Consider the following 27,678-nt stretch of genomic DNA (forward strand, 5'->3'; position numbering starts at 1 on the left):
TTTTGTCCTCGGTCTTTGAAAACGGAGAAAATGCGACAAGATAACAAGATTTAAAGGCTTTTTTTATTGCTCACAAAGCAAATGAGCAATAAAGATGCCTTTAAATCTTGTTATCTTGTCACATTTGCTCTGCTTTCAGAGACGGAGGTCAAGAAGGTTACTGTTAGGTCGAGGAGATTTTTCAAGGTACTAGACCTGCAGGACTAGAACCATTTTGCAGATTTTTCGATCCCTGGTTTTAGAGAACAATAAGGAAATTAGGGCATTCATGAATATCCGCCCATGTCGGTACAAAATGAAGTGAGTCTGCCTAAACACACAAGGCTCCTGTGGAAAATAATCCATGTCACTTCTACTATGCAGTTGTACCTTTTATAAAGATCTTTGGAATGAACTGGTTACAATGTGCCATTTTATAGTACTCTAAAGCAAGGGGATCTCAATTGTATCATATTTTAGTTACTTGTTTGACCAGGCAGCTCCTCAACAATATGCTTTATTTTTCTAGTACATTTTGTGTGTACCCTTTATGTATAAAGTACTTTACTGCTAGAATGGTGATGTATTGGCCATTCTTGTTGGAGTTGGATGGCGTGGTTATAGCTGAATAAATTATATGTAGGGTTTGTGTGGTTCTGGTTGACAAACATAATAAAATTGAATTGCATTAAGAGCAGGCCCACTCCACCCTAACACCAGCACAAGTTTTAAGGTACATCATCCTACCTCTGGTAGAGGCCCACTACGTTATTGAATTCTGGTGCCAGCCAATGTGCTTCTTTTAAGTGTTAATATCCTTTCCCAGTGTAGTACCACAACTTTTTTATCCATCCTCGAAGAAGCATCACAGCAGAATGATTGAGAAAAGAGTAGGAGGGTTTCACCTTTATTATCCAGTCCGAAGACGGGTCTGCCATTCCATCGTATTATCCTGGAGCAAGCACCGTTATCCACATTCACAACAGCACCAAGGACATTATCCAGTCAAAGCGAATGTCCACAACTCCGTTATCTAGTCCTAAAGCAGCCCCGTGGCCACATCTCAGAGCAGACCCATAGCTCCATCATTCAGTCCCAGAGCAGGCTTAGAGGGTCGTATCTGAACCATGAAGGTGGCTATGACTTTAGGGTAAAGGAAACTGTGCCCATCTTGACCAAAAGCTTGCCAAAAGGTCTGTGGAGATAATCAGAGGCTTATGCCTTGGTTGGGAGACTCGTTCTGTACCCTGCAGGTATTTGTGAGAGGGCTACTAGACACAATCAGTTGTCTCTGCAGGCCATACCCAGCTGGCACTGAATCAAGAGCACTGGCCATGGAGTATTGTAGTTTGCTAGGATTCATAATCCGAGTTAATAAAAAAAACATTTAAATGTCATTAACATTCAGTTAAAGGACATTCTTGTTATTGAATTTAAAACATAGCAGCCTCTGAAATTTTTTAGGTGGGGTTATTTATCCACCATAAAGCCGATATGCCCTGATGATGGCATCACAGATAACCCAAATTGCTGGGTACTTCACATTTCCTCTTAGCGTTGAAGAAAATCTAGGAACCCAATGTGACTGTTTTTATTGTAAGGGTAGCTTCAGAATTTATTTGTTTTTTAAACTATTTAAAGCACACATTTTTGCTCCTAAGGAAAGCAGACATTATACAAAAGTGTCATATAAAATATGGAACTTCAGTAGAAACAAACAATGACAGTGCCCAATAATAAAAATACCATATGAAATGAAAACTTAACTTTGATACAGCGCTCTACGCAATCACTGGTGCACCCCACAACCGTTATTATTTCACAACCTAACAGCATCAAAACAAAAATAATTTTGATCGAGAGCACCACACTGTCATTAGAATTCACAACCTAACTGCAAATCTTCAACTCTGGAGAGGGCCAAAGAGAAGAAGAACTAAGGTGTTATTGGTATTTTTCAAATGGTAATGGCTCATATAAGAAAGTTCCACCGCTCATAGGCAGCAGAAAAAATCTATATAGGAATAGGTCTCTGTCCTCCCTGTTTTTATCTGTACCTGTCAAAAAGACTGACTCGTATTTGGAATATTTAGGGTACAGAGCGTTTACACCTCACCTCCATGGAAGGTACAAGTTGCAAACCTTGGCTTCCTTTAGGTGAGCCGTTCCCAGCCTCTTGCTTTCCTACCTTACTGAGTATAAAGTTTTGTTTGATAGTTTAAGTGACGCACTTCTTATATTTTGCAGTCCGTGGAAGCTTTGGAATTCATCAAAAGAGATTTGACTGAGTTTTCTCAAGTCGTACAGCATGATACAGCCTGCACAATCGCTGCCACAGCAAGTGTGGTGAAGGAAAAGCTGGCTGTGAGTATTGGTGGGAGGATGTGGTTGGGAGTGGCAATAATGAACAAACTTCCTTTTGAGACTTTTGGTTGCTGGTTCTGGTTGAATATATAAACTGTGGTTCATTGGTTAGTGGGCTGTAATTTGGAATGGGGAGTGAAAGGTTTGCTTGATGTGTCTGTGAAATGAAAGTTATTTTGGGCATGTCCATGTCTGGAATGAGCAAGTGGTAAAAAGTTGTACTGTGTGGTAAATATGGTGGCTTCAACAGAAGACTACATAAGTGTTTAAATGCACTGGTAGTAGGTAATGTGGGAGAAGTAGCACTGGGACATTTGAGAGAAAGAAAAGTGGAGAGTAGTCCTTGAGAGCAAAGGTGTCTGTTGAGGGTAGTTCCCAGGTTTGTCATTTATTTGTCCTTTTAGGTTTGTGATGTTTGCTTCATTCAGTTTGATGCCTATATTAGGATCACTATCAGTGCCTTGACCTTTCTATTGAGGTCTGCAGTAGCTCATGTTTTGGACCTTATATGGGTGTTGTTGATGCAGTGAGGTTTGTGTTAGCCTGGAGTAACTGCTGTAACCTGTCTCCAGTGTGGCCATGAATTCCTGCCCTTTGTGGTTTATAGTGGTTGCAGATGCAAATGTTGCCAGGAGAAGAATAAGGACACATTTATAGTGGTAGAAGTTAGCCTTGTGTTCTGGCAGTTCATTGTTTGACCAGACACACTTACTATCTTCTTGCCATCCCTTCTCTAGTTTTCACTAAGTACCCACATAATACATCCATCCACTAAACTATTTTATTTGCTATTTTTTGAGTAGGTGGAGAACTCTGCTGGCCCTACAGAGAAAGTGAAGAAAGGCCTCTCTGACTTCCTTGGTGCCATCTCTGACACATTTGCACCTTCGCCCGACAAAACAATTGACTGCGATGTTATAACATTGATGGCAACACCCTCTGGTAGCACAGAGCCCTACGACAGTACCAAGGTAGGGCCTCCCGTGATTTTGTTAAATCTGATTGCTGTTGCTCAGTCTTTGGTTACATTCAGTTCTGGGATCCTAGTGTTCACATTGGGGAATTATTCTTCTATTCTCTTGGTTGTTTATTAGGGATGTTGAATTTCTCGTCCTTTCTTACCATAAACACCTTTGTCTATTTTAGGCTCGTCTGTACAGTATGCAGTCTGACCCAGCCACTTACTGCAACGAACCAGATGGTAAGTGCACCTCTGAGATAGTCTTGTTACACTGAGGGTGTGTCTGATCGTACACGCTGTGTTTGTGCCTTTATGTACTTATATGATTGTCTGATATAGTGAGTTGTTGTACTCATTGTTTGATGCAGTTAGCATCTCCTGCACTGGGGACTCATGGAGGGTTGCCATGAGTACTCCTAGTTGCAAACTGACTGCAAGCCATGCAGTTTACCTTCAAGTAGTCGTGGGTTTTCCTTTTACACCATTCTGGATTATCTCATTTGTATTATCGCTTTTCCACTCTTCTCTTTAACATACACCCAAGTCCTAGCATGCAGAGTAACGAAGACCAGACCGTTGAACGGGCGCCTTATGCCAGGAAGCTTGTAAAGGTATACAGGTTCCCTAGGTCCTCTTGGCTGATGTTATGTTGGCTCTCTTGGCACTGGACAATGGTTGCTGTGTATTATATCTAGGTGCTTTTGGCAAGTTGCTTGTCATGTCCATACATACTTGTGTCAGGTTGATGTATGTGTCTCAAGAATTGTCAGTGTGTTGCTGTGACAGTTACCAGGCACAGCTCCAAGTTGCTCTAAGGGACCTTGGCACCTACGGAAGGTTTCTCTTTGGAGGGGGGCGCTAGGCGGCGCCGAACCAAGATGGCCGCACTTGCGTGAGGCTCCGGACGCCCGACCCTTCTACTCACCAGTTATCCGCACTTAGACCCCTCGCCTGAGAGTGCGATGTGCACCAAAGTATGCTGCTAGGGCGCGTGAACACTCGTTGAAAGTTTGGCGGCGCCGGGCTGCCATGTCGCGCAGATAGCGGGCCTGGACCTGACCGGGAGAGGGGCGCTCCTCGCTGACAGAGGCTTGCTGCGGCTGCGGGCGCTACTCTAGTGCCGGTGCGGCCATGAGGCTGTAGGCCTGCCGGCGGACACTGCCTGCTCCACTGATCGCCGGAGAGTTGCCCGCCTCTGTCCTGGGAGGTTATTGAGAGGAGTTGAGTTGGGAGCTGATTCTGGCCCCCCCCCCCCCCCCCCCCCGTGGCTGCTGTCCCTGGCGCGGCCGCGCCTTGAATGATCTGGACCTCCCTGGGTCACACTAACAACTGCACACACTGCGCCAGAGGGCAGATGAGCAGGGGACTCCTGACGGAGTGGCTGGAGCGACGCCGCGGAGCTGCGCACCCCGAGCGGTGCCTCTACGATCGCGGAGGGGGAGATCGGTGCGCCTCTGCCCCATCGGCTCGCTGAGCGGGAGGACGCCGCTGTCTGCACGGTGAGAGCTGAGGGGCGGCCATTGATTTTGCAGAAGTGCTGCGGCCTGGGAATTGTGTGGCGAGGCTGCTGTCCCACCCCCCCTGCACGCGCGACTGGCATGAGTGGAGAGCTGGCATACAGGCCATAGCCGCGTGGCGCCCGTGGCCCAGGGCGAGGTGGAGGTGCAGTGAGGGAGAAAATTTGCCCGGGAGGCTGCCGTGTGGGCCTGCATTGCGCCGCTGGGCCTTGGTCCCTATCCTGGGCGGGGAGAGCCCGCGACGTGGAGGGCGGCCTCCCCCTGGGGACCTTTGGAGGCGCTGTACGACTGCCAGGCTACAACATACGGCCGGGGGAGATTTCCCAGACATCAGCCTGGTGAGGACGCTGCTGGGAGCTACTTCTGGGGTCCCCCCATCAATGTAGCAGAGTGCGGGCGGCGCCGTCCTCTCCTGCCCTCCACTGCCCTGGCGCATATTGAGGGGCGACATCACAGATTGGCGACGTGTGGCGCACGTCTGTAGTGAAGAGCCGCGGCCCATTACTTGGAGCGCAGCCTGAGAGACTATCGCCATGGGTAAGGCGGAGGCGCGCCAGTCTAAGCTCCTTTTTGACCAGAAAAAAGCGGCCACGCGGCCCGCCACCGACGAGACGGAGGTGCCCGTCCCGGGGCCTTCTACCTCCCCAGCTGCTGCCCCCAATGACAAACTAAAAACCATGCTAGTCGCGATGCAGCAGAGCCTTAATGCCCTCTCCGGGAAGATGGATTCCATGAACACTCGACTGGATTTTCTGGTGCTCAAGGTGGACAAACACGACGAGCAAATCAAAGAGGCGGAACAGCGACTATCCGCCACTGAGGACGCCTCCACTGAACTGGCCCGACAAATGGCTCAAATGGACAAACTGCTCAAGGTGATTGCGGCTAAAAGCGAGGATTTAGAGGCCCGCAGTCGCCGTAACAACATACGCCTGGTGGGCATACCAGAATCGATGGCCACGGGTAGGATGGAGGATTACGTGGAGAAATTGCTTGTGTCCTCCTTGGGCGCGGAGTCCTTCTCGTCGCACCTGATAGTGGAGCGGGCACACAGGACGCTGGGCCCGCGGCCTCCGGCGGGAGCACCACCGAGACCTATTGTGGCAAGGCGGCTTAACTATAGAGACCGCGATGTTGCTCTTCGTAGGGCGAGAGAGATTCCTAATCTACAATACGATGGCAATTCGTTCTCCAGGAGGCTCGACGAAAATATTTAGTGGTAAAACAGAAACTACGCCAGGCGAACGTTGAATATGCACTGCTTTACCCGGCCAAGCTGCGGATACGACACCGGTACCGCACGATCATCTGCACTACCCCGCAGCAGGCGGAGGATTTCATTAAGTCCCTACGGCGCCCGTCCCCGCCACACGGAAACAATGCGGGTCGCTCGGGCTCGGCTTCTCCCATGGCCGAGGACTAGATATTATGCACTAACCCTTCCTGGGATATGGAACAGACATCATGGTTCATTGGTGCGCGTCATGGAGGTGAAGGAGGAGGGGGCGCCTCCTGCGAGCCTTGGGACAGATCCATTGCCACGAAGTGCGGTCGCAGCTGCTGAGATTCGCTGGCCTGCCGGAACCTTGACTGGGCTGTGGGGGAGCTGGGCCTGAGCGGTCAGCGACAGATGAGTATATGTTGTAATTCTCCTTTTCAGACTATGTATGATACTGAATTGAATGACGCCCTGTAGTGGCGTGGGCTGCGCCTGGACCATATCTATCATTACAGCCTAACTGTTTGCCCGCACTGGGCTTGAAGGGGTCTGCTTCATTGGGGAGGGCACCCTCGACCCTGACCCGCCTCCCTACCAGGTTAACTGGGGAGGGGGCAGAGAGTCCTACTGCACAGTGAGAAACGGGGGCACTGGCAGCACTCTAGAGCCCCGCCGCGGGAGGTCCCCTGTATTCCACAGTTTCGAACTAGATAAGGTTTAGGGTTAGGATCACCCTTTTTTGTTGGTGTTCAACTGTTTAATTTTGTGAATTTCATGCTTTGGGGAATGGACAGGATTGGAGGGTCCGAGGATTCCGGCGCGTTTGGGGCACCGATGTGGGAGGGGGAGCGGGGGCTGAGGGGGGTGGGAGGGTTTTACAGGAAAGAGAGAATGGAATACGAACGCAGTAACCTTGGCCCATTTTTCAGTATGATGCCACCTTGCATTGCAGAGACTGTCATGCCATCACTGTGCGAGACTTTGGGGAGCGACACACCATTCGGGGGGTTCGGAAGGCTGCGCCTCCTGTACACTGATTCCAGAGCGCGATGGGCGATCGCAGACGAAATCTGAAGCTTTTATCATGGAATGTTAGGGGGCTGCGGGATCCCAGGAAGAAGCGGCAGATACTTGCTTACCTTGACCGGCATGACATCAGTATAGTGGCATTGCAAGAGACCCACACTGACCCCAGGGCTCCTCCCACCTTTGGTAGTCGATGGGCCTCGGACAGGATATTTTCTGCTTACTCCACATATGCGCGAGGTACAGCCATTCTGGTTAAGAAAGGAACCCCCTTTAGATGCGCAGGTGCGCGGAGTGATAGGGCAGGTTTTGCATGATGTGGGGTGCTCTGGGCGCGCAGTCAGTGGTTCTCGTCAGCTATTATGGCCCTAACATTGACAACCCGGATGTGTTGCATGCGGTGTGGGGGCAGATACGTGCGGTGGAGGCCACGCATGTGCTGTGGGCGGGCGACTTCAACACGGTTGTTGACCCGGTTATGGACCGATCTTCGCACATGCCTCATCACTATACGAGAAGCCAGGGTTCATTCCGGGGACTGTTGGAGGACGGGGGGTTGGTGGACTTATGGAGACACAGAAATACAGGTAAACGGGAAGGGACATTCCACTCGGCTATGCATGCGTCTTGGTCGCGGCTGGACCACTGGCTTGGCTCCAGGGGAGTATGTCCTTGGGTACGGAACGTCTCTCACCTGGCTAGAACCCTATCTGACCATGCCCCGGTATGCTTGACGCTCGACGTCCCGACGGCGACTACCGGTCTCAGAGGCTGGAGACGTGCCCCGGAGTCGCTGCTGGACGAGGTGTTTAAGACGGAACTGGGGGATGCAATTACGGAGTTCTTCGACCGGAACAGGGGATCGGTGGCACATGTGGGCACGTTGTGGGAGGCCTTTAAGGTCACCATACGAGGGGTATGTATGGCCAAGAGCTTTGGCGTACTGCGAGATCTCCGCCGACGGTTGCATTGGCTAGAGGGGGAAATAAAGGACCTTGAGACAGATATCTGGCGGAGGGGCAATGGAGAGGGCAGGGCCAAAATGAGGGAGCTATTGACTGATTACACACGGATACGGCGGACAGGGAGGTGCGGTTTCGAGGGAAGTACGCCCGGGCACGCCGGTACGGATAGGGGGGAAGGCCAGGGAAGGCCCTAGCGCAGGACATCCGGCAACCTCGATACGCTAACTATATACTAGAGGTAGAGGACGGAGACGGCACGTGCCAGAAAGATAGTGCTCAGATATTGAAGGCCTTCACGGACTTTTACGAGGAGCTGTACCGAACTAAAGGGACCAATGCGGCGGACTTCCCGCAGTTTTTTGGAGGAATCACGCTGGGATATCTGGGAGATACTCAGAAAGAGTTCCTATGTGTCCCCTTTACGAATGAGGAACTTAGGGAGGCAGTCCTTCAACTGCGGTCTGGCAAGGCGCCTGGACCGGATGGGCTGCCAAGCGAATTTTACAAATTGTTCATAGACCAGCTGGCCCCCATTCTTCAGGAAGTCTATGCAGAGGCGCAGGAGACACAGGCATTACCACCCACAATGAGGGAGGCCCTTATCCTATCCATTTTGAAACCGGGCAAGCCGGCTCATAAATGTGACTCTTATCGACCGTTGTCCCTCATCAATGTGGATAGCAAAATTCTCACTAAAATGATAGCTAACCGCCTCAATCTTCTGATGGATAAATTAGTCCTGCCGGATCAGGCGGGTTTTATCCCCGGACGCTCCACGTCCCACAACCTGCGTACTCTCTTCTCGATTGTTCAGCAGGTGGCCCCGCAACTTCCGCTGGCGGCTGTTTTCTTGGATGCCACCAAGGCATTCGACTCGCTGGAGTGGGACTACCTGCATGCGGTGCTCCGATGCATGGGATTCCCGGTCGGCTTCTCGGCCTTGATCAGACTGCTCTACGCGGACCCAGTGGCCCGAGTGCAGATTAATGGTCTTACGTCCCGTACGATATCATTGTCGCGGGGCACTAGACAGGGATGCCCGCTGTCGCCCCTACTGTTCACCCTGGCGATGGAGCCATTGGCGGCCAGGGTACGACAGCATCACCAGGAGAAAGCCCTGAGATGCCTCTTGCGCCCCATTTTGATTTCCCTGTAGGCGGGCGATGTCACTCTGTATGTAAAAGACCCGCTGAACAACCTCAACCCACTCCTACGGGAATTTGTACGCTTTGGAGGCCTCTCTGGCATACATATTAACTGGGCGAAATCTCAGATCCTGCCCCTTACTCCGGCGGCCGTCCCCTTTGCGGTCGACTTTCCTCTGGAGTGGTGTAGCTCCACCGTCCGGTACTTGGGGGTGAATGTCGCCTTAGATCGGGAAGAGTTGATCCGAGATAACTATGGGCGGGCCATTGACGCGCTACGCGACTCCATAACAAGATGGATAGCTATGCCACTGTCCATTGTCGACCGAATCTCACTGATTAAGATGACTGTGCTGCCCAAATTCCTATACTACTTTGTGAACATCCCCTATCATCCGGGCCGCACTTTCTTCTCTACATTGAGGACGGAACTCCTGCGCCTTGTATGGGGTGGCAGGCAGCCCCGGATCTGCTGGGAGACGCTGGCCAGTCCCTATGCACTGGGAGGACTGGAGCTCCCTAACTTCGAACTCTATTATATCTGCGAGCAGGCGCACTTCGCGCACTACTGGTTTCATGGCCCGAAATATACGGCCCATGTGGCCACGGAACATTGGCTGGTGGAGCCTGTCCCGCTGGAGGGGCCGATATTGCTCCCTGCTGCGCGGCGGGGGCCCGATCCCACCACGGTGGACTGCACGGTGAGAGCGAGGGATTGGATTGCGTGCAGGGCGCAGGCCTCAATGGTATACTCTCCCCGCCTGCCGTTGGCATTTCATCCCCAACTGACCCTCCTACAGGAGGGAGTCTTTAGGCGATTCCAGCGACAGCGAGGGACATGTACGTGGGGGGATATGTACCTGGATGGTAGGTTTGCTACTCTTCAGCAGCTATGTGCTGAGCCCCCTCCGACTGGTCTGGAGACATTCCTTTATGCTCGTCTGCGTGAGGGGATGCGGGCCTGTATGCCGGATTACCTGCTTGAGCCGCCAGTGCTCCCTCAGCTGCATGCCTTGCTGGGCGCGAAAACGGCTTCCCACTTGGTGTCCACTCTATACAGATCTATATATGCCGAGCCTGACACCCCGCGCAGCCCCGCTCGGGCTAAGTGGGCTAGTGAATTAGCACATGACATAACTGACCAGGAATGGCACTACTGCTGCACACAGACTGAGAGGGTGTCTGCTAGTGGCAGGTTACGCATAACACACTTCAAGTTCCTGCAAAGATACTATTACACCCCTGCTCGATTGCACAGGTTTGGGCTGCGGGAGGACGCTAGATGCGATAGATGCCGGACAGACTGTGCTGGCATGCTGCACTTGGCTTGGAGCTGGCCGGCCCTTCAGGCATATTGGGAGCAGGTATTTGAGGTGGTGGGGAACATTCTGGGGGTCTTGATCCCACCGACTCCGCTGATGGGCATCTTGGGATATACGGAGAAGCTCCCGGTGCCCTATAGGAGGCTAGCCTCTCTGTGCTTTCTTCTCGCCAAGTGGAGAGTCGCTTGCAGATGGGGAAGGGGAAGAGCACCTAAATTTATAGATTGGCTGGAAACAATGATCCTTTGGCAGGACCAGCTTGCCCTTTACTCCGACCTCCTTCCGACTGGCTCCCGACCCCGGGACATTTGGGGCCCTTTCACGACGTATCTATTGCTGAACCCTATGCTGCTGGGAGAGGCGAACCCTTCACCCCCCCCCCCCCCCCCTGACTGGATTAGGGACTGAGTAGCACGCGTGGGCGTAGCGGACGATCTCTGCGACTCCGGGGATTGTTGTTGGCTGGGGGCCCCTTTAGGCATCCTGGGTTGGCAAGCCCACCTGCTGCCCTTATGGTCACCTGAAGCCCGGCTGCCTGTGACGGCTGGCTAAGAGTCGGGTCCGATGGGGAGCATGTGTGAACGGCTGCGAACTTGTTGGGTCAGAGAGACCGCTTACAGAGCTGATAATGCTGATGTGGGAAGATGCATGGTGGCGATTTCGTATATGAGCCTAAGGTCTATTGGTAAGGAAACTTCTTGGATTGTTTTGAGATTTCCATTCTTAGACTAGTATGCTTACAGTGAGCTTAGTTTGGGTTGGGGCTTCTAGTTGTTGTTTTTTTCTTATTGATTAACACTATCTTTGTTCTCATAAAATGCAAAACCAATCTATGCTGTTGCGCGGCCGGCCCTTTCGGTTTGTTGGCATTTCGCTGTGTACCCCTTTCTCTCCCTGCTCCTATGCTACGCTACCGGCTCGCAGTGGTTGTAGGCAAAATGCTGTGTGCTGACTTTCTCTGATGAATAAAGGTTTAAAAAAAAAAAAAGGATTCTCTTTGGAACGCTGGCACTGACTGCGGTGGTCCCAAGGTATTAGTTATGGGTTGTTCTGAAAATCATTGGGCACAGGAGGGAGTTAGTGTCTCAGTGCATGGGGACCCAACATCCTCCGATTTGTTTCACCCCCCCCCCCCCCCCCTTCCTGCAAAAATGTTTGATTGTATAAGTATGCATATTGGTATTCCTAATGCAGCTTCTCTTCCCTCACAGGCCCCCCAGAGCTGTTTGAGTCCTGGCTGTCTCAGTGGAGCTTGGAAGACATGAAAGGAGAGATCTCAGACCTGCTTATCAACAGCCCTTCGATTCGTGCACTGTACACCAAGATGGTAAGAGGCTGGCTTCAGCTGTGCATGGGGTATTATTGAAGGAGAGCCTCATCAAGCTGTCCAGGAGATCAGACCAAAGTATGAAGATCACTTTCATAGAATGCTGCAGTGTGGCTGCTAGCTCTGCCATCTTTGATAGGACTCGTATGCTCTTTTTGCACATCTATGACTAGCAAATGGCAGTGTGGCACAAAACAGCCAGAAAACCACATATATTGGACAAGCACAACCTGTCCTTGTAATTGCCAATTACGGTTGAAATGGGGACCTTAGAGATAAACTAAATATTCGGTTTTCTCAGCAGCAGTCAAGAATAGTTTCCTCTTTTTGAAGATTGGGGGTGATCAGATAGGTGTATAATTAGCAATTGTATGTCTGTAGTTATGACTGTTCCATGTGGACTGCCTTTTCTGTGTATTTATGGCTTAGTCCTCCAAAAAAGCAGTTTACACTATATTTGTAGGGCATCGTCACAGATATTCTTCATAAACATAACATATTTTCATTTCCGGACAGAATCCTGCTTGTATTTTCCACACACATCTGTTTTCTGCCAGATACCATATTTTAATAGGGCTATCAGAAGTAAATGTGCCGTTTTTTATTTTGCTTTTTTAAAGAAAAGCAGTCAGAATTTCAAAACGAAAGTATGCTGTGCAAGCTGGGCTGAAAAAGCCCCTTTCAATTTCACTTCAAAGCAAAGAAAACATGAGATGAAGGGTCTGCAGCCAAATAAGCAGAAGACTTTAAAAGCCGAGATTGAACACTGCTGCTGACAGGCACACACCAGTTCTGCTGTCCCATAATTCACGACAGTGTTGTTTGGAAGACAGTTAATTTCTCTATGAGCAGGATTTCCAATGTGTTGACATGTTATATAATTTCCTGACAGAAACATTGAATTGTAATTCGTTTTAATTTGGCATCTTATTGTGCTATCCTGCTTGTCATCCCCCTGTTTAACTCGAATGACGGGAATTTATAGCTTTTCCACCCACCTTTTCACTCTTACCATGGGATGTTATTTCTGTTCAGGGGGTGAAAGAAAAAAAAAAAACCTCATCTTACTTTCTGTACTTAATAAATGGCTGGATAATCCAGTGTCAGGGACTTGTGAACGGATGGCAGGTGTGGTAACAGCTCAGGCTGGTTTGAGTTTCATCTCCTGGAACGTAAACGGTTTTAGATGCATTCGGAGGCAAAGATTAATAATTAAATGCCTGGAGCTTGCAGAAGCACGGGTTTGCCTCTTGCAAGAAACTCATTTGACTGCTAGGGAGTCTAATAAACTATTTTCAGGTATTCCCTGGATTAAAGCTTATTGTGTCTCGGATCAAAATATTAATAGCCGTGGAGTGGCAGCTCTTGTTAAGCGGGGGTCAACTTGTTTGATTAAATCCATCCAGACCGACCAAACTGGGAGGTGGGTAATTGCACAGCTGGATTTTGGGGGCACCGTTTTAACGTGTGCTTCATTCTATGGACCGAATGTTGATGATCCCTTTTACATTGTCAGGGTACAGTCTAGGCTGATGTTGGAAACCCCGCCCATAAATGTAGGAGGAGATTTTAATGTCCTGTTGGATCCCCATAAAGATAGGTCAAATTTAGGGCGTTATATTGGGGCACCCCTGATTCGACGTGCAATGAAGAATATGATCCATGATTTAGGTCTGGTAGATGTTTGGAGGTACAAGAAGGGGGACTTGGCTGGGTTTACATTTCATAGTAAGAAACACCATCACTTTTCTAGGATTGATTATCTGTTAGCCAGTAAGAGTTTACTCGATAAAAGATCAGAAATCTCTATCCTTCCCAGCCATTTATCGGACAATGCCCCGGTTTTGTTTGTGATTAAAAACTTAACCAAAATGACCCAATCCAGATGGACACTAAGAGGATCCAGAAATTATTCAAGCTACTAAAACGTCATCTTTGGAGTTTTTTGATTTCAACATAGGCTCAGCAGCCATAGCGGTTGTTCGGGACGCCTTTAAGGCTAGTTTGAGAGGCCGATTACATAGCCTCCTTAGCTCCAAAAATCGTGTTGAAGGACGGGAATTAAAATCAGGAGAGGAAAAGATTAGATTATTAGAACTCGAGCTCCCTAAGGCATCAGGGTTTCTTGAAAGGCAAAATAACGTGCAGGTGGATCTCGAACAGGCTAGACAAGACTATAGAGGAATACTAGAAAAGAAGTGTAAGGCCCAATGGGAAAGAAAGAAAATGGAGAATTATGAATATGGGGAGAAGGCAGGTGCCCTTCTGGCATGGAAGGCTAGATCTGACCGCTCGAAAAATGACATCGGCGAGCTGGAGATAAATAGCCAAAGGGCTAAATCGACTAATATAGACGATATACAGAACTCCCTGCTCACTCTATTTTTCGGATCTCTATAGGGAGAACTTATTCCCTACCAAACAACAAATATGGTCTTGGCTGAGCACTAAATCACTTTCTTCGTTAACCCAGGCTAGTAAAGATTTCCTTGATTCCCCGATTACGTTGGAGGAGATAAGAACTCAAATAAAGATTTCTAAAAACAACAAAGCCTCTGGTACGGATGCCCTCCCAAATGAAGTCTACAAGCTCTTGTCAGAGGAAGTAACCCCAGTTTTGGGATCCCTGTTTGGTTCAATCTATAATCTAACAGGTCAAATTCCAAGTTCCTGGAGGGAGGCAACCATTGTGTTAATTCTCAAGCCCGGGAAGGATCCTGCAAAAGCGGATTCTAACCGTCCGATCTCCCTGCTGAATGCAGATTATAAGATCTTCATGGGCATTCTGGCAGGGAGACTGGGCAAATTGGCTTAGGGACTGGTCAATACGGACCAGAAAGGGTTTATTAATGGGAGATATATCCAGAAACAGACACAGCTGCTTATCGGAAATATTGACCTGGCAACTGCACGGTCGGAACCCTTGGCAGTGGTCGCGTTAGACGCTGCCCAGGCTATCGACAGGGTGTGTTGGACCTATCTTTGGGAAGTATTGGAGGAAATGGGTTTTGGTCCAATCTTTATTCACACCCTGAGAGGATGTTACCAGGGAGCATCAGCAAAAATTCTTATAAACGGCTCACTCACTTCCAGTTTTGAAATCCAAAGAGGGACTAGGCAGGGCTGCCCTATTTCACCCCTGCTGTTTGATTTGTATATTGAGCCTTTGGCTCAGGCTATAAGGTTAGATGAGTCCATCCCTCCCTTTAAAACTCAGCAATATCAGTCCAAAATTGCACTATATGCAGATGATATAATTATATACACAAATAACCCTGAGACAACAATGTCAAAGGTTGGGCTCTTATTGGAGAAGTTTGGTTTAATTTCTGGTTATTTGGCCAACTCCACCAAGACAGAGGTTATGTGTTGGAATATTGACCAGTGGGGGGGACTACCAGCAAAAAGTTTAAATATTTGGGTATCACATTGAAAAAATTCCTCTGATTAATTTTGAAAAAACCATAAAGGAAATAGATCAGCTTTTTGTAAGGTGGAGGAACCTTCCCTTAACCATCTTTGGGAAGGTGAATCTAGTAAAAATGATAATTCTCCCAAAGTTAACATACCTGTTTAATGCGGTTCCTCTGAGGTTCCCCCATCATTCTATTTCCAAGGCTCAAAGCAAAATAGGGAGCTTCATTTGAGGGGAAAGGGTGTGAGGCTATCGTGAAAAAAACAGAGGTGTCGTTTAGCTAAAGGGGGATTGGCTCTTCCCGATATTCGTTGGTATTTGGCTGCTTTTCAATTTAAAGCTATCAGGATGCTTCTGATCGAACCAACAGCAAGTGCTTGGGGTAAACTGCTAGGGGAGTTGGTCACCATTGAAGGAGGGGGGGTTGTGGCAGGTTTTCTCTATACGTTTGGTTCACCAAAGTTTTTTAAAAGAGTAAGGCTAAAGGTCCTTAAAAACGCTCTGGAAGTTTGGTATAACATCCGTACCAGATGTGGGATAGGCTATTATTCCGATCAGGCTCCGATATGGGATTCCCCCTGGGACTCCACTCTGTCTTCAGGATAGTTTGGCTGTCCCTATAAAAAGAGCGGGAGTCTCAATCTGGCCGGATTTGGGGGATGAAAATGGCATACATCCCTGGGAGTTATTAAAAGTAAGAATAGGCTTGGGGCTATCAAAATTTAAGTTTATACAATTAAAATTCTGGATTGAAACGGAAAAAGAAAATTTCAGAGGTAACAGGGAGGTGGAGACCCTGCTTAAAACCACTCAACAGCTGAAGAAGGAAATTTCAATTTGGTACAGGTTTTTGATAAATGCAGATGATGCAGATATTCCACAGCAGGCGTCAGTATGGAATGACTCCGCTTTTGAATCTGATATAAAGTATCTTTTGGAACCCTCTTTAAATCTGCTTTATAAGAATACTAAATCAGCCAGCTTGAAGAAAAATCACTTTTTTGTTACCAATCGAATCTACTATACCCCCGGAAAAAATCTCGAAATTTGCACCTATGCCTGAACCGAAATGCCCCAGGTGTTCGATCCCTAAAGCCAACGATATACACATCTTCTATGAGTGTTCTAAATTGGAAGTATATTGGATAGGGGTGTGTAAGGATCTATGTAAGACCTTTGAAACTGATATTGCCTTGAATACATCTTTAGTCTTTTTTGCTAATGATCGATTGTCCACTGGAACAGCCCCAAAGAGGTTTACTGCTGTGTCTGATATTGCTGGCCCGCAGGGAAATATGTCTTAAATGGAAAGACCCCTCCCCTCCGAAAACTGAAGACTGGTTAAAATCTGCACTTGCAATGGCCCGACTCGAAACAATTGGAACCAGTACTAGCTCCCCCAATCATTGGTTACCATTTATAACAAGCATTTACAATGCAACGGTCTCGGCATTGTTAAAGTTAGAGCTATTGGCATTGCTCATGACATTATTTTTGTTTATGTTTTTGTTTTTAAAACATTTAAAGAAACGGCATTGTTATTTACAATGTCAATAGCTACAATGTCAAGGTCCTAGCATCCATGCCACAATTTCCCAAGGGTTTGCTTACATGCCAGACATTTTAAATCCAGATGCCATGCGGGTGCCCAAACAGATGAGTTTCCACTACTCTTCAATAAGAAAGCACATTCAAAGATAACGGGTAAAGTTAAACCTTTCCAAAGAGTAAAATGTTAACCTGTAGGCAGCAGTATTAGACATATGTGGCATAGGAGTACTAAATTATGAGGCAAGGTTGACTAAATTGTGCAAAAAGAAAAAGCAAATTATGCAGCAGTGAGGAACCAACTTTTCCCATTAAAAACACCATACAGTGTGCTTTATATTTATTATGGTTGTGTCTTGCTAAGAGTTACTTTAGCATTCATGACATGGACCCTTATAAGGACATACAACATCTTTTTAACTTTTCTAAAGTTGGAGTGCCTTTTTGACGTAAATACAGCTCCAAAGATAGTGACTGTCATGTCTACAGGAATTGTTCCCAAAGGTGATACAGATTAAAAATCATGAAAAACAAAGCCGTATTCTATCCATCCCATGTGAGAAACATTCAAGTATTAAGGTTTTTGTTTCCTGCTGAAGACAAAAGTCCTATGCCCAGTCAACCAAATGAGAATATTTCTACTATCGGGGTGATACTGTCTGTTCTTTAAATTGGGGATTGCAGCAATCTACAGATCACGGCATAATAGGGTGACCACACGTCCGTAAATATCATGGAGCATACCTTATTTGGATTGCAAATCTGTTGCCCCTGATGATCCTTTTACGGACGTGTTTTGTCTATAATTGTTGGGATTGCAACAAGCTTCACTGTTCCCTGTGAGAAGCCTCAGAATTCTGCAGAACTCTCTATTAGGGCTGGCTCTCACTTAAATTGTTTCCATTTGAAATCGAAACTTTGCTGTTAATATCTACAAATAATGCAGCCGAAGATAGGTCATAATGTGATATGCGTGGTTATATTCATAATAACGTGGAAAATGTTGCAGTCACACAACTTTATTTTTCCAATTGCAGGTAGGTCTGCGGTTCTCTTTCAAAAATCACGTCTTGAAAACCAATAAATGAATGCTGTACGCTCTGCAAGATAAATTCACTCACGGAACAGAGCAGATGTGTTTCCCGTGCCCGTGGAGAGCTCCGAGCAGCGCGTGGTGCGTACTGCAGGTTCCACACGGAGCTCGCGCCTGCCTCGCGGCGGCCGGTCTGCCCATGATTGACGCTTCTTCCACACAACGATGCCTTATGTTTAGGTTTCTTTCGTAACGCGAAAACGACACCAACGAACTCAGCCTCAAGGTGCGAAAAACTAACAGAAGGAAATCGAAATATGGCGCAGAGCGGCACGGGGGTGGAGTGGTTAACGAAATGAGCAGGATATTCACAGCTTTGCGTAGGGAATCAATTAGTATTACGCATTTCAGTGTGGCGTAAAACCATGCTAATTCCTTCAACGAAGGATGCTTTTCAAATGTTTTCAACCAGCAGTCCTAACATCACGGAGCTAGGCTTGGGTCACGCCATGAACACCACCCACCACCTTTCTCCGAGGTCAAGCAGAAATGCCTCGGAGAAACGCAGCGGCAATTTCGGATTTGGGGGCGTGTTTTTCTTTCTCTCCTCTTGCCATTGGCTGGAATGTTTACATTCCAGAGGAGAGAAAGAAAGTAAAAAACACGCCCCGAATCCGAAAAAGACGGGGCTTGTTTGGAGAGACAAAGCTCTTCTCCAATGGCTGACCAGCATTTAAGAAGCCAGCCAATGGAGAAGAGGGGCGGGTTCAAGCCCCACTTCTGAAAACATTAAATCTCGCGAGCGAGACTGCGCAAGCGCAGCCTTGGCTAGCCGAGTCCTAAAACTGGGTAGAGAGCTGAGAATATTCTGAAACACAATGCTGATAAGGAACCTGATCCTATGATTAACACCTAAATCATGGATTAAAAAAAAAGGGGATTGGTTGGATAACCTAAACAAGTGCAGGCGGCCGGAGGGTGCCCGATAGAAAATATCGGCCGGATAAGATCTGCAAGTTGTTTATAGGTGAGATGAGGACAAAAAAAAAACATTGAATTGTAATTCGTTTTAATTTGGCATCTTATTGTGCTATCCTGCTTGTCATCCCCCTTTTTAACTCGAATGACGGGAATGTATAGCTTTTCCACCCACCTTTTCACTCTTACCATGGGATGTTATTTCTGTTCATTCTGTGGAAGAAATCACAGAAAGAAACTATGAATTCCTGTGTTGTGAGGTATCCCGAATCACAAACTCTTTAACCAGCTCTTCTTGCTACAAAACATTGAGGATAACCTTCAGAAAAGGCATCAGACTGCAAGGACATTTTCAGGGCTCGAAAAATCGGAAAAATGGTACTAGTCCTGCAGGACTAGTACCTTGAAAAATCTCCTCGCCCTAACAGTGACCTACTTGACCTCCGTCTCTGAAAGCTGAGCAAAAGTGACAAGATAACAAGATTTAAAGGCCTTTTATTGCTCATTTGCTTTGTGAGCAATAAAAAGGCCTTTAAATCTTGTTATCTTGTCACATTTGCTCCGTTTTCAAAGACGGAGGACAAAAGTTAGTATGTTTTCCTTATCGCCAGAAAGGGCGAGTAGGACCTAAAAATAGCTCGACCTCATAAAATTTACCTCGCAAATGCGAGCGGTTGAGTGGATTTGTCGAGCCCTGATTTTACATTTTGAAGCTGACAGGTACAAAATATGGATGATGGCTATAGCTTTCAGTACTGCAATCTACGCCTTTGTGTTATTGTGGACATGGCTGCTAGAGACAGTGATCCTGAACTCTGGGCATTGCTGTAGACATGGGTACTTCAGGTTGGAGTATTGTCAGCTATGCACTGTACACGGTACCAGCAGAGTTAAACCATTGAGGTCATGATATGTGTTTATGGTGAGCAGGTGAGCAAGGTACAGGACCGGGTGGAAAAGCATGTCCTGCTCATAGCAGCTGGTGGGCATGGTTGAAGGCCATATTCCTGGGTATAGCTTAGGTATGTGCACAGCACACAGGGCAAGCTATTTGTCTAGTACAGGCATGGCATAGTCTTCAGTCATATTAATAATGTGCACATGGTATGATCACAGAATAAGCCTTTAAGGCACTGGTATATCGCTTTACTCAAAATGCATGTCTGCAGGCCATGCCCTAGAGCATGGGTACTCGCAAACATTTTCCCTGGGGTCAAAAAGCTTGGTCTGTGATGTGCCCGAGGGCTGCATAGATGCCAACGGGGTGACGGTCAGCAAGGGGATTGGGTGGGTTTAACACTAAAGTAAGTGTAGGCGAAGCAAAGGATATACATCTAGTGGTTGAACTGAACAATGTGAAACCAGAAAACCTGGGATCAATCCCGGCTTCCCCACTTTTCCAAATTGTGTAATATTAGGCAAGTGTTTAATTTCACTTTTCTTCATTATCACATATAAGAGGACCTCGAAATACATGATTTCAGGGTTTGCACTGTTCAAAACCTGCTCCTGTGTTTGATAGACTAAAATGTTGTTCATGTATAACGGGAACCCAGGCCACCCAAAAAGTGCACACCACAACTGACATGCCTCTTTAGTTCACTATTGGCGTTGTTGTCAGGCTAGGTGGAAGAATTAATGTTTCTAGATTCATGTTCGAAAACTAACACTTTTAACTTCTCAATTCACTGATATAATTGTACTAAGGTGAAAAGGTTCTGCATATTAATTAAATACACTTTTATGAATTTTGAAGAGTGCCATTTTTTTACACTTTAGCTGCAAGATGTCTTTAAAAATGAAGGTGTTTCTAAAGTTAAGCGCAGGACTCCCTAGTTGCTTCTTTTTTTAACACCAATTAACCTTGAAATAAATGATTGCCTGTTTATTTAATATATTTTTATTGTTCATGCTTAGTTGAGTAAATAGCAGCCCAGTGCTCCTGTTGACCAGAGGGGGCGAATGTGACGGTCAGGAGGGGCCGTACTTTGAGTATTTATGCCCTAGAGGCTACAAGTACTACGAGTACTGGTAGAGTCCTGTTCACAATATCTAAACGGTATAGTAATAGTCCATGTCCTGTGGGGGCTGAACAGTATAAATTGATAAAACACAAGTAGCAGGATTATATTCCAAGCTGGCCATGAACAGATCTTTGAGACATGCAGGAGGTTCCCTCTGATGTGGTAGGAACACAGGGGAACCCTAGCGCCATTACCCTTTCAATCAGCCGACTCTACCTTCAGATGAATTGCAGCGATTGAGTCGGACCCATGAGGCCGCCACTTGCGAGTGATGGTGCGTGCAGCCTGGCCCGCTGTCCTGCACTGCAGTCCACTGCTGATGCAACCATGAAAGCAGTCGGAGTCCTAGACTGCGGCCATAGCACTGCTCAGACTGGCGGATCGGATGGTGCCGGGGAGTTCTCGCGGCTGGCTGAGAGTAAGTGTTACTACTATTACAGTCAGTAAACCGGGCGGAGCCACCAGGCTCAGCTTTCCCTGGCCCTGCACTGCCTAAGTGCCCAGGCATCTTCACCGTGCTCCCGTGGGTGGCGGGAGCTTTCCAGTCATTAAAATGTAACACTCGGATGGGGGGCTGGGGTACATCCGTCCACCATACAACTCCCTGAACCCCTAGCTGCACTCCACAGATATGCTGGGGGCACCAGTCTCTGCACACCGCACAGAGCTCTGCCCTGGCTGGCTCCAGCATAGGTTAAAGTAAGCTGGGTCTTTCCAGAAGGAAACAATATACTGCACCCAGCCGAGACTGGGCTGCCGCCAGGCAGGGCATACAGCCATCCTTATCTCTTACTGATAGTCTACCAATGCAAGGAGATGCGTTTGCATTATTAGACCTGTACATTGCCTATGAAACTAATGCTCAGGCTATCCTCTTTAATCAACTTTAATACATTAGTGCGGAACTGGGCACTCTCATGGATCACTCAATTTCAGTCCACTTTCACTCTCCGCCCCAACAACTGCAAAGTGGAGCTCCTTGTGGGTCTGTATTGTTGCTGCTTTTAACCTTCAAAAGCAGTTATTGCTGTCAGTCATGACTTTTTTAGTTTTCTCTACCTCAAGATGCAGATAATGCACTTAAAGCCAGAAAAATAGCTCATGGCCCGATTCAAAAGAAGGAGGGAATGGGGTATCTGACAAAAAATGACAGATGTCTGACTCTCACAATAAAACAAAAGAAGAGGCGAATGCATGACGCCTACTAGAATAACTTCTACAACTACACACCATAACATAAGAACTGTTGGGGAAAGAAGTTTCAAGATCCCTTAATTTGTCCAACTCACAATTCAACTTGCTTCACTCGCTCCAGAGAACCTTCACAACAAGACGACAGAATAGAGTACAGGACTGCAGAAGACCTCCCATGACAAACTCTGTCGTATAAGGACCTGAGTAAGAAAACAAGAACCAACAGGATGGATCCAATCTTGATTCCCAGAGTCCTCATTAACCCCACCTGAAGCATTCATTAAGCGACGCCTCGACTAACCACCAAGAGTGTTCACACACGTATTCTCTACTTTGGGAGTACTGCACTAGCTCCCTCTCCTTGCCAGACACTACTTCAAGTCAATTGTCTTAGATATAAGGCACTATACTTGAATACATTTGAGTACCTTATTCTTACCAACACTAATAGGAGCCCCTCTTCCTGTAGGCTGGTAAGCCAAAAGACTTACAAGCAAGGCTCACATTAACAGGCTTTCACTTCATATGGACTGAGATTCAGATGATAAACCAAATACTAGTCAGATGGCACGCTATGGAACTCCCAGAAATTGAGTTTATACGATTAAGCCTTAAGCTTAATTACATAGGCCATGCATGCTCCTTTTAGAGACTCCCACTTTTTTCATCCCGCTTAAAAGCCCTCATGTCAAGATCTTCTATTCCTGGTGCTTTGCAGCAGTTTTAAGATTCTTAGAGTTTCTTTTTGCTCAAATGGGTGTAATTTCTTATATTTATATGTTTCCCCAAGTGTTCATTACTTGATTTTCCTCTCAAGAAAGTGTAACTCATGGTCGTTGAATGTCACTCCTAATTACACTGAAATTATGAAAATGTCACACTTGAGTAATCCGAAACATTGGCAGCTATGCATCTTTCACCCTTTCCTGCCTTCTTTATCCTTCTTTTTCTGCATTGCCTCTTCTCTCCCCCTGTCTAGCATTTTGGGCTTTCTTCCATCTCCTCCTACCACTTTTTTTCTCCCTTTCCTCTTTTCCTCACCTGCATAATTTCCTCCTTGTTTTTCTTTTCCCATTATTTTTCACTTCTGCCTCATTTGCATGACCTTGTCTCTCTTTTCATTTTCATAGGTGCCAGCTGCTGTTTCGCACTCTGAGTTTTGGCAGCGATACTTCTACAAAGTTTACACTTTGGAACAGGTGGGTTTAAATATCCTTCCTTGCTGGTCATCCTCAGCTGGTGAGTGTTTAAGACATGGGGACCCCTGTTTTGTTTTCACTAATGCCCTCTAGTACCCATTTGTTTCAGTCTTGCATGGAGCCACCATCCTAGTAACCTCATGAGCCCTTCCTACACCCGTGCGAAGGGGCTGTCATTGCCACCATGTGTATTTTCTTTGTCCACTTTCACACGTTACCTTGTCTTTCCCCAGAGATAAACCTATTGCTTTTCCCCCCCACCTCTGTGCTTGTTCTCTCACTGCCGTCACTGCTCCCATTTACTTTAGGGACTTCTTTTTAACACTGACACCCTGTTAATATATGGATTCTCTTTACCTATATTCAGCCTTGTTACATTGTGCTGCCCTAGAGATCCCCTTAATGTTTGCGCCTCTTCAATGCCTGTATGTTACGTATGCTCCTCCCTTCACCTGAGTCACTGCTCACTTACCTTATGGCCCCCTTACATCTTTAACTTCCCCCTCTTCCCTAACCATGTTGCCTCCTTGTTTCTGTTCCGCGATCTTTGCAGACATGTGCCATCACACTTCATTCTGGTAACCCTGCCATCTCATATTAATTATGCTAACTGTTTTCTCTTGTGACTCCCCCTAATAACTTGTGGTTTGCCTCTTCAGGACGAGGCCCGAAGATGCGCTTTGAAACAGAGAGCAGAACAGAGCGCCCATGAGGAACATAGTCGCTGGGAGGAAGATGAGGGTAGGCTAGCTATCACTTTACCCTAGTGCGTCTTAGGACAGCAGGGAAATTGTACATCTTATAGTACGATTTGCATGACTGTTGTATTGTACACCTCTTAACATCCCTAATTTCTTTACATTCAAGCTTGCATTCTTCCACAGATTAACTCACTATCTCAGCTGACCCCTTAAAACGCAAAATGCAAGCAGGTTTTTTTTTCATAAATATGTGGAGTAATCCAGATTAATAAAAGGCTTCATGTTTGTATAATTGTACCTCACCAAGGGGAATCCTTAGCCAGGGTGAATCCATTTATATTCTTTTTTCTGTACACCTGGAAAACATGTCTGATTACAATTAGAAGATTTTTAGGTCTCGCCTTGCTATCGCGTAAGCGATCGCAAAGCGAGACTATTGTAAGGGGCTCCCAAAAGTGGTCCGAAAAGCGGATTGCATGGCGAGCACGCGCACAATCACGCGCATCGTGCCGCCATGCAATCTGTTTGGCATCGCACTTCAAAGGGTCCGCTCCCCCACCTGGAATGCGCTCCCCCGCCAAGCGCGCGCGCCACCCTCCGCCGGGCTTGTCCTACTTGGCTGCACACGACTGGAATTCCATGCCCTCTGTTTTCAACCCTGTCTCTGACTTTCCGTAAACAGCCCAGAACTTGGCTCTTCTCGCTGCCGGTTTAACGAGGCTCTATGTTGATTTTCTCTTTAGGCTTCCGAGGGCAGAACAACCATGTTGGGTAACAATTGAACTAAAAGACATAATTTTGTTCACCATCGCATTCAGTTCAAATACTTCTCATTCCTAGTCGGCTGCTGTTGTTTTCCACTCTCTGCATTCCACCCAAGCGCCATCCTCCTCATCCTGCAGTGACGCCCTCTTTTCCCAATGTTTGTACAAGAGAGCTCTCTGCAGTGGCCGGGCCTGCACATAGCCCCGTACACTGACAGGACTGCACGTTAACAGTAGTGTGTGTGCGCGCTGTTTTACACATGCACTAAGGAAAGGTTGTCACATTAACAGATGTATGCCCTGCATAAAGAGCTTACGTCCATCCCTGCACACAGGCATCTTCGACACAGGATGCCCTGTGAGTGGGTGTCGTGTGCACTTCAAGCCCTGTGCAATGGCAGCCTTACAAATAAAGATGTCCTCTGAGAACGCTCTGTTGGCAGTCCTACACACAGAGAAAGAACCCTGTGCGTCGGCAGCCCTAGGGAGGGCAGCTCTTGCGCAGTCAGCCCTCCTAGTACACGTGCGCTCTGACAGGCACGTGCACAGGTAAACTGGGCACCAACCGCCAAGCTGATTCGCTGCGCATACAGTCCTAGTGAGCAGCCGTGCCTTTTTTTTTTTAAGGCTGATTTATATAGCGCTAACTCGACCCAAAGGTATTGGAGCGCTTTACATGAGCACCGGTTGCGTTACACATTAGAGCACAGGGAAATTAAGTGATTTGCCCAGAATCACAGGATGTGGACGCGACCCTGAGGCTCGAACCCTGGTTTCCAGCATCAAAGTCGGCAATCTAGCCGATGGACCACACCCTCTTCTGTAGCCATGCTGAACTTCATTATGCAGCAGAGAAGCCACATGCTGTCCACCAAGGCCTGAATCCGCTCTGTTCTGTAGGTGTGAACACTGCCAGTTCGGTCTACTGCCAACCCTGAACACTGGCAACCACAAAGTAGCCCATTTCTCAGCCCGGTATGCAGTGCTCTGCCGCCTACCTGACACTCCTCACTTTTGCATACTTACATGCACCAAACTGCAGTGCTCAAAAGATCTCCGACACAGTGACCCTTCGGGGGACCCGTAGGGCATTGCAGCGCCCGACGAGGAGCAACTGCCCGATGATTAAGTATGACATCCTTCGGGTGTGTGAGGGCTACAAGAGACAAGACTTGTTCTCCCCCACTGAGTCCCAAACCTAGGATACTTCCCTTTTCTCCTTTCTTCCCTTTTCCTCTCTCCCTGCAGTGAGATAGTGACTGTTTTAACTACTCACCCCGTAACAGTGTGCCCCTTTCGGTTGACTTTAAGGAGGATTTGACACCATCAGTCTTCTCAACCTGATGAGTGCCTTTCTTTTGGACCACAGCTGAGGTGTATTTGCCAAGGGGGACCCTCCAAAATGGAAAACTAGGTAAAGTGACCAGCCGGGCTGTAAAGTTTATGCCTTTTGTATTTTATTCTGCGTTCTACATAAAATTGAATCTGTACATACAAGAAGCAAAAACCAGTATAGCAAGTGTCCAATGAGCAGGCATCTGAACATGTCTGAGTATACCCTTGCAGGAAGGGAAATATCAGAGAAACAACAAGAATGGATGCACTCTACATGAACTCATTATCTTGGGACTTTATATTGTTTCCATTTCACAAGCTAGTCTTCGTGTTCCCAACTTTCTGGACATGTGGTAAAGAATTTGTTTTCTAACAGAGCATCATGCTGTCCTCATATTACGTCTAAATACCTAACCGTGTCATGCATCACAACATCATCAACCGATATCACTATGTCAAGCATATCCCCCTAATACTGGATAATGCTTCACATGTCTATCATCCATTATAAAACCATTGCAACTAAATTAAGTACTCAACAGTCTATACATCATTGCTAGCCCCTGACTCAGCCACCAAATTTTGTTGGAGAGATCTTTAGGTTGGGATGTTAATGTTTTGTTCTAAGTTTCTGCATTATCATTACAAAATATTACATTTTTCACCTTTAACTGTAGGTCACCACCGGTGGGTCCTGTCCACGCCAAATGGCATACTTATCTTTGCCTGTAAGGCAGCCATAGTGGTAAACCATCGGATGACCTTGGGAATCTTTGTAACATATACCATCAGGTCCATCAATGGTGAAGAGTCCGTTTTATATTCAGCCTTTTTTGTAAGTGTCACGCATACCTCCTTCCAAATGACAGCCACAGGTTTCAGAGGGACACGTCCAATGTTAGGTTTATATTTTATAGTCTGTGTGAGGATGTGTGCATCTTGGACACATTGGTCCACATAAAGGCCCAATGCATGTATACCTGCCAACATATAATCTATCCTGTGGAAGAGCTTATAGTGAATCCCTCTTTGCCTAGTGTTCCGAGAAATCACACTTGTTTATGCGCAACAATAGTATTATATTGTGTCTGTTACCTCCTGTCCTACATCCTCATCCCATCTCTTCTGGACACTCCTGTGCAGCACTGGCCATATCTCTACCACTAATGTATATTGTCTAGTTACCAGGCTGTGGAATGTGGTGGAGGTTATAGATAATTCCAAGGCAGGCATCTAGGAAGGTTCATTGGGAAAACCAGGGTAGCAGGTACAAATAGAATGTTGTAGTCGAAATACAGAAATCTATCCAAAGGGGAAGTTCAACCTTTCTCCTTAAATTATTCTAATGACCTAAATATGCTTTAAACGTATAGGTCACCCACTGCCCGAATTCGTGTGCATGTCATTTTCTGTTTTTCTTTAGTCTTCAAGGTGACAAATAATTAATAATGGATCGTCCAGTATTGGTATGCTTGACACACATAACTTATCCTACACCTCTACGTTTCCTAATTTATGCCAGATATGATTTGTGAATGCTACTTAATTAAACTACTGCTTTCTGGGTCTCTGAGTACTGTGTAAAATAATAGCAGCCAGCGAGGAGGGTGCCACTATGTCTCCCTCCACAGTAAAGTAACAAGGCTGATGCTCTGTGGCACC

At 47.0% G+C, this 27,678-nt stretch overlaps 1 protein-coding gene across 2 annotated transcripts in view; it reads left to right on the forward strand.

Moving 5' to 3' along the window:
- BSDC1 (BSD domain containing 1) overlaps positions 1–27,678 on the forward strand; it is a 176,434-nt gene that overhangs the window by 17,703 nt on the left and 131,053 nt on the right. For both annotated transcript variants that reach the window (XM_085648396.1, XM_085648395.1), the window contains exons 3-8: positions 2,227–2,343; positions 3,147–3,314; positions 3,490–3,544; positions 11,710–11,825; positions 23,148–23,216; positions 23,876–23,957. In XM_085648396.1, the coding sequence (XP_085504522.1) occupies positions 2,227–2,343; positions 3,147–3,314; positions 3,490–3,544; positions 11,710–11,825; positions 23,148–23,216; positions 23,876–23,957 (607 nt within the window). The remainder of the gene's footprint in view (positions 1–2,226; positions 2,344–3,146; positions 3,315–3,489; positions 3,545–11,709; positions 11,826–23,147; positions 23,217–23,875; positions 23,958–27,678) is intronic.

This window comes from Triturus cristatus, chromosome 3_2 (assembly GCF_964204655.1).
Source record: "Triturus cristatus chromosome 3_2, aTriCri1.1, whole genome shotgun sequence".
In the NCBI taxonomy this organism is placed as follows: domain Eukaryota; kingdom Metazoa; phylum Chordata; class Amphibia; order Caudata; family Salamandridae; genus Triturus; species Triturus cristatus.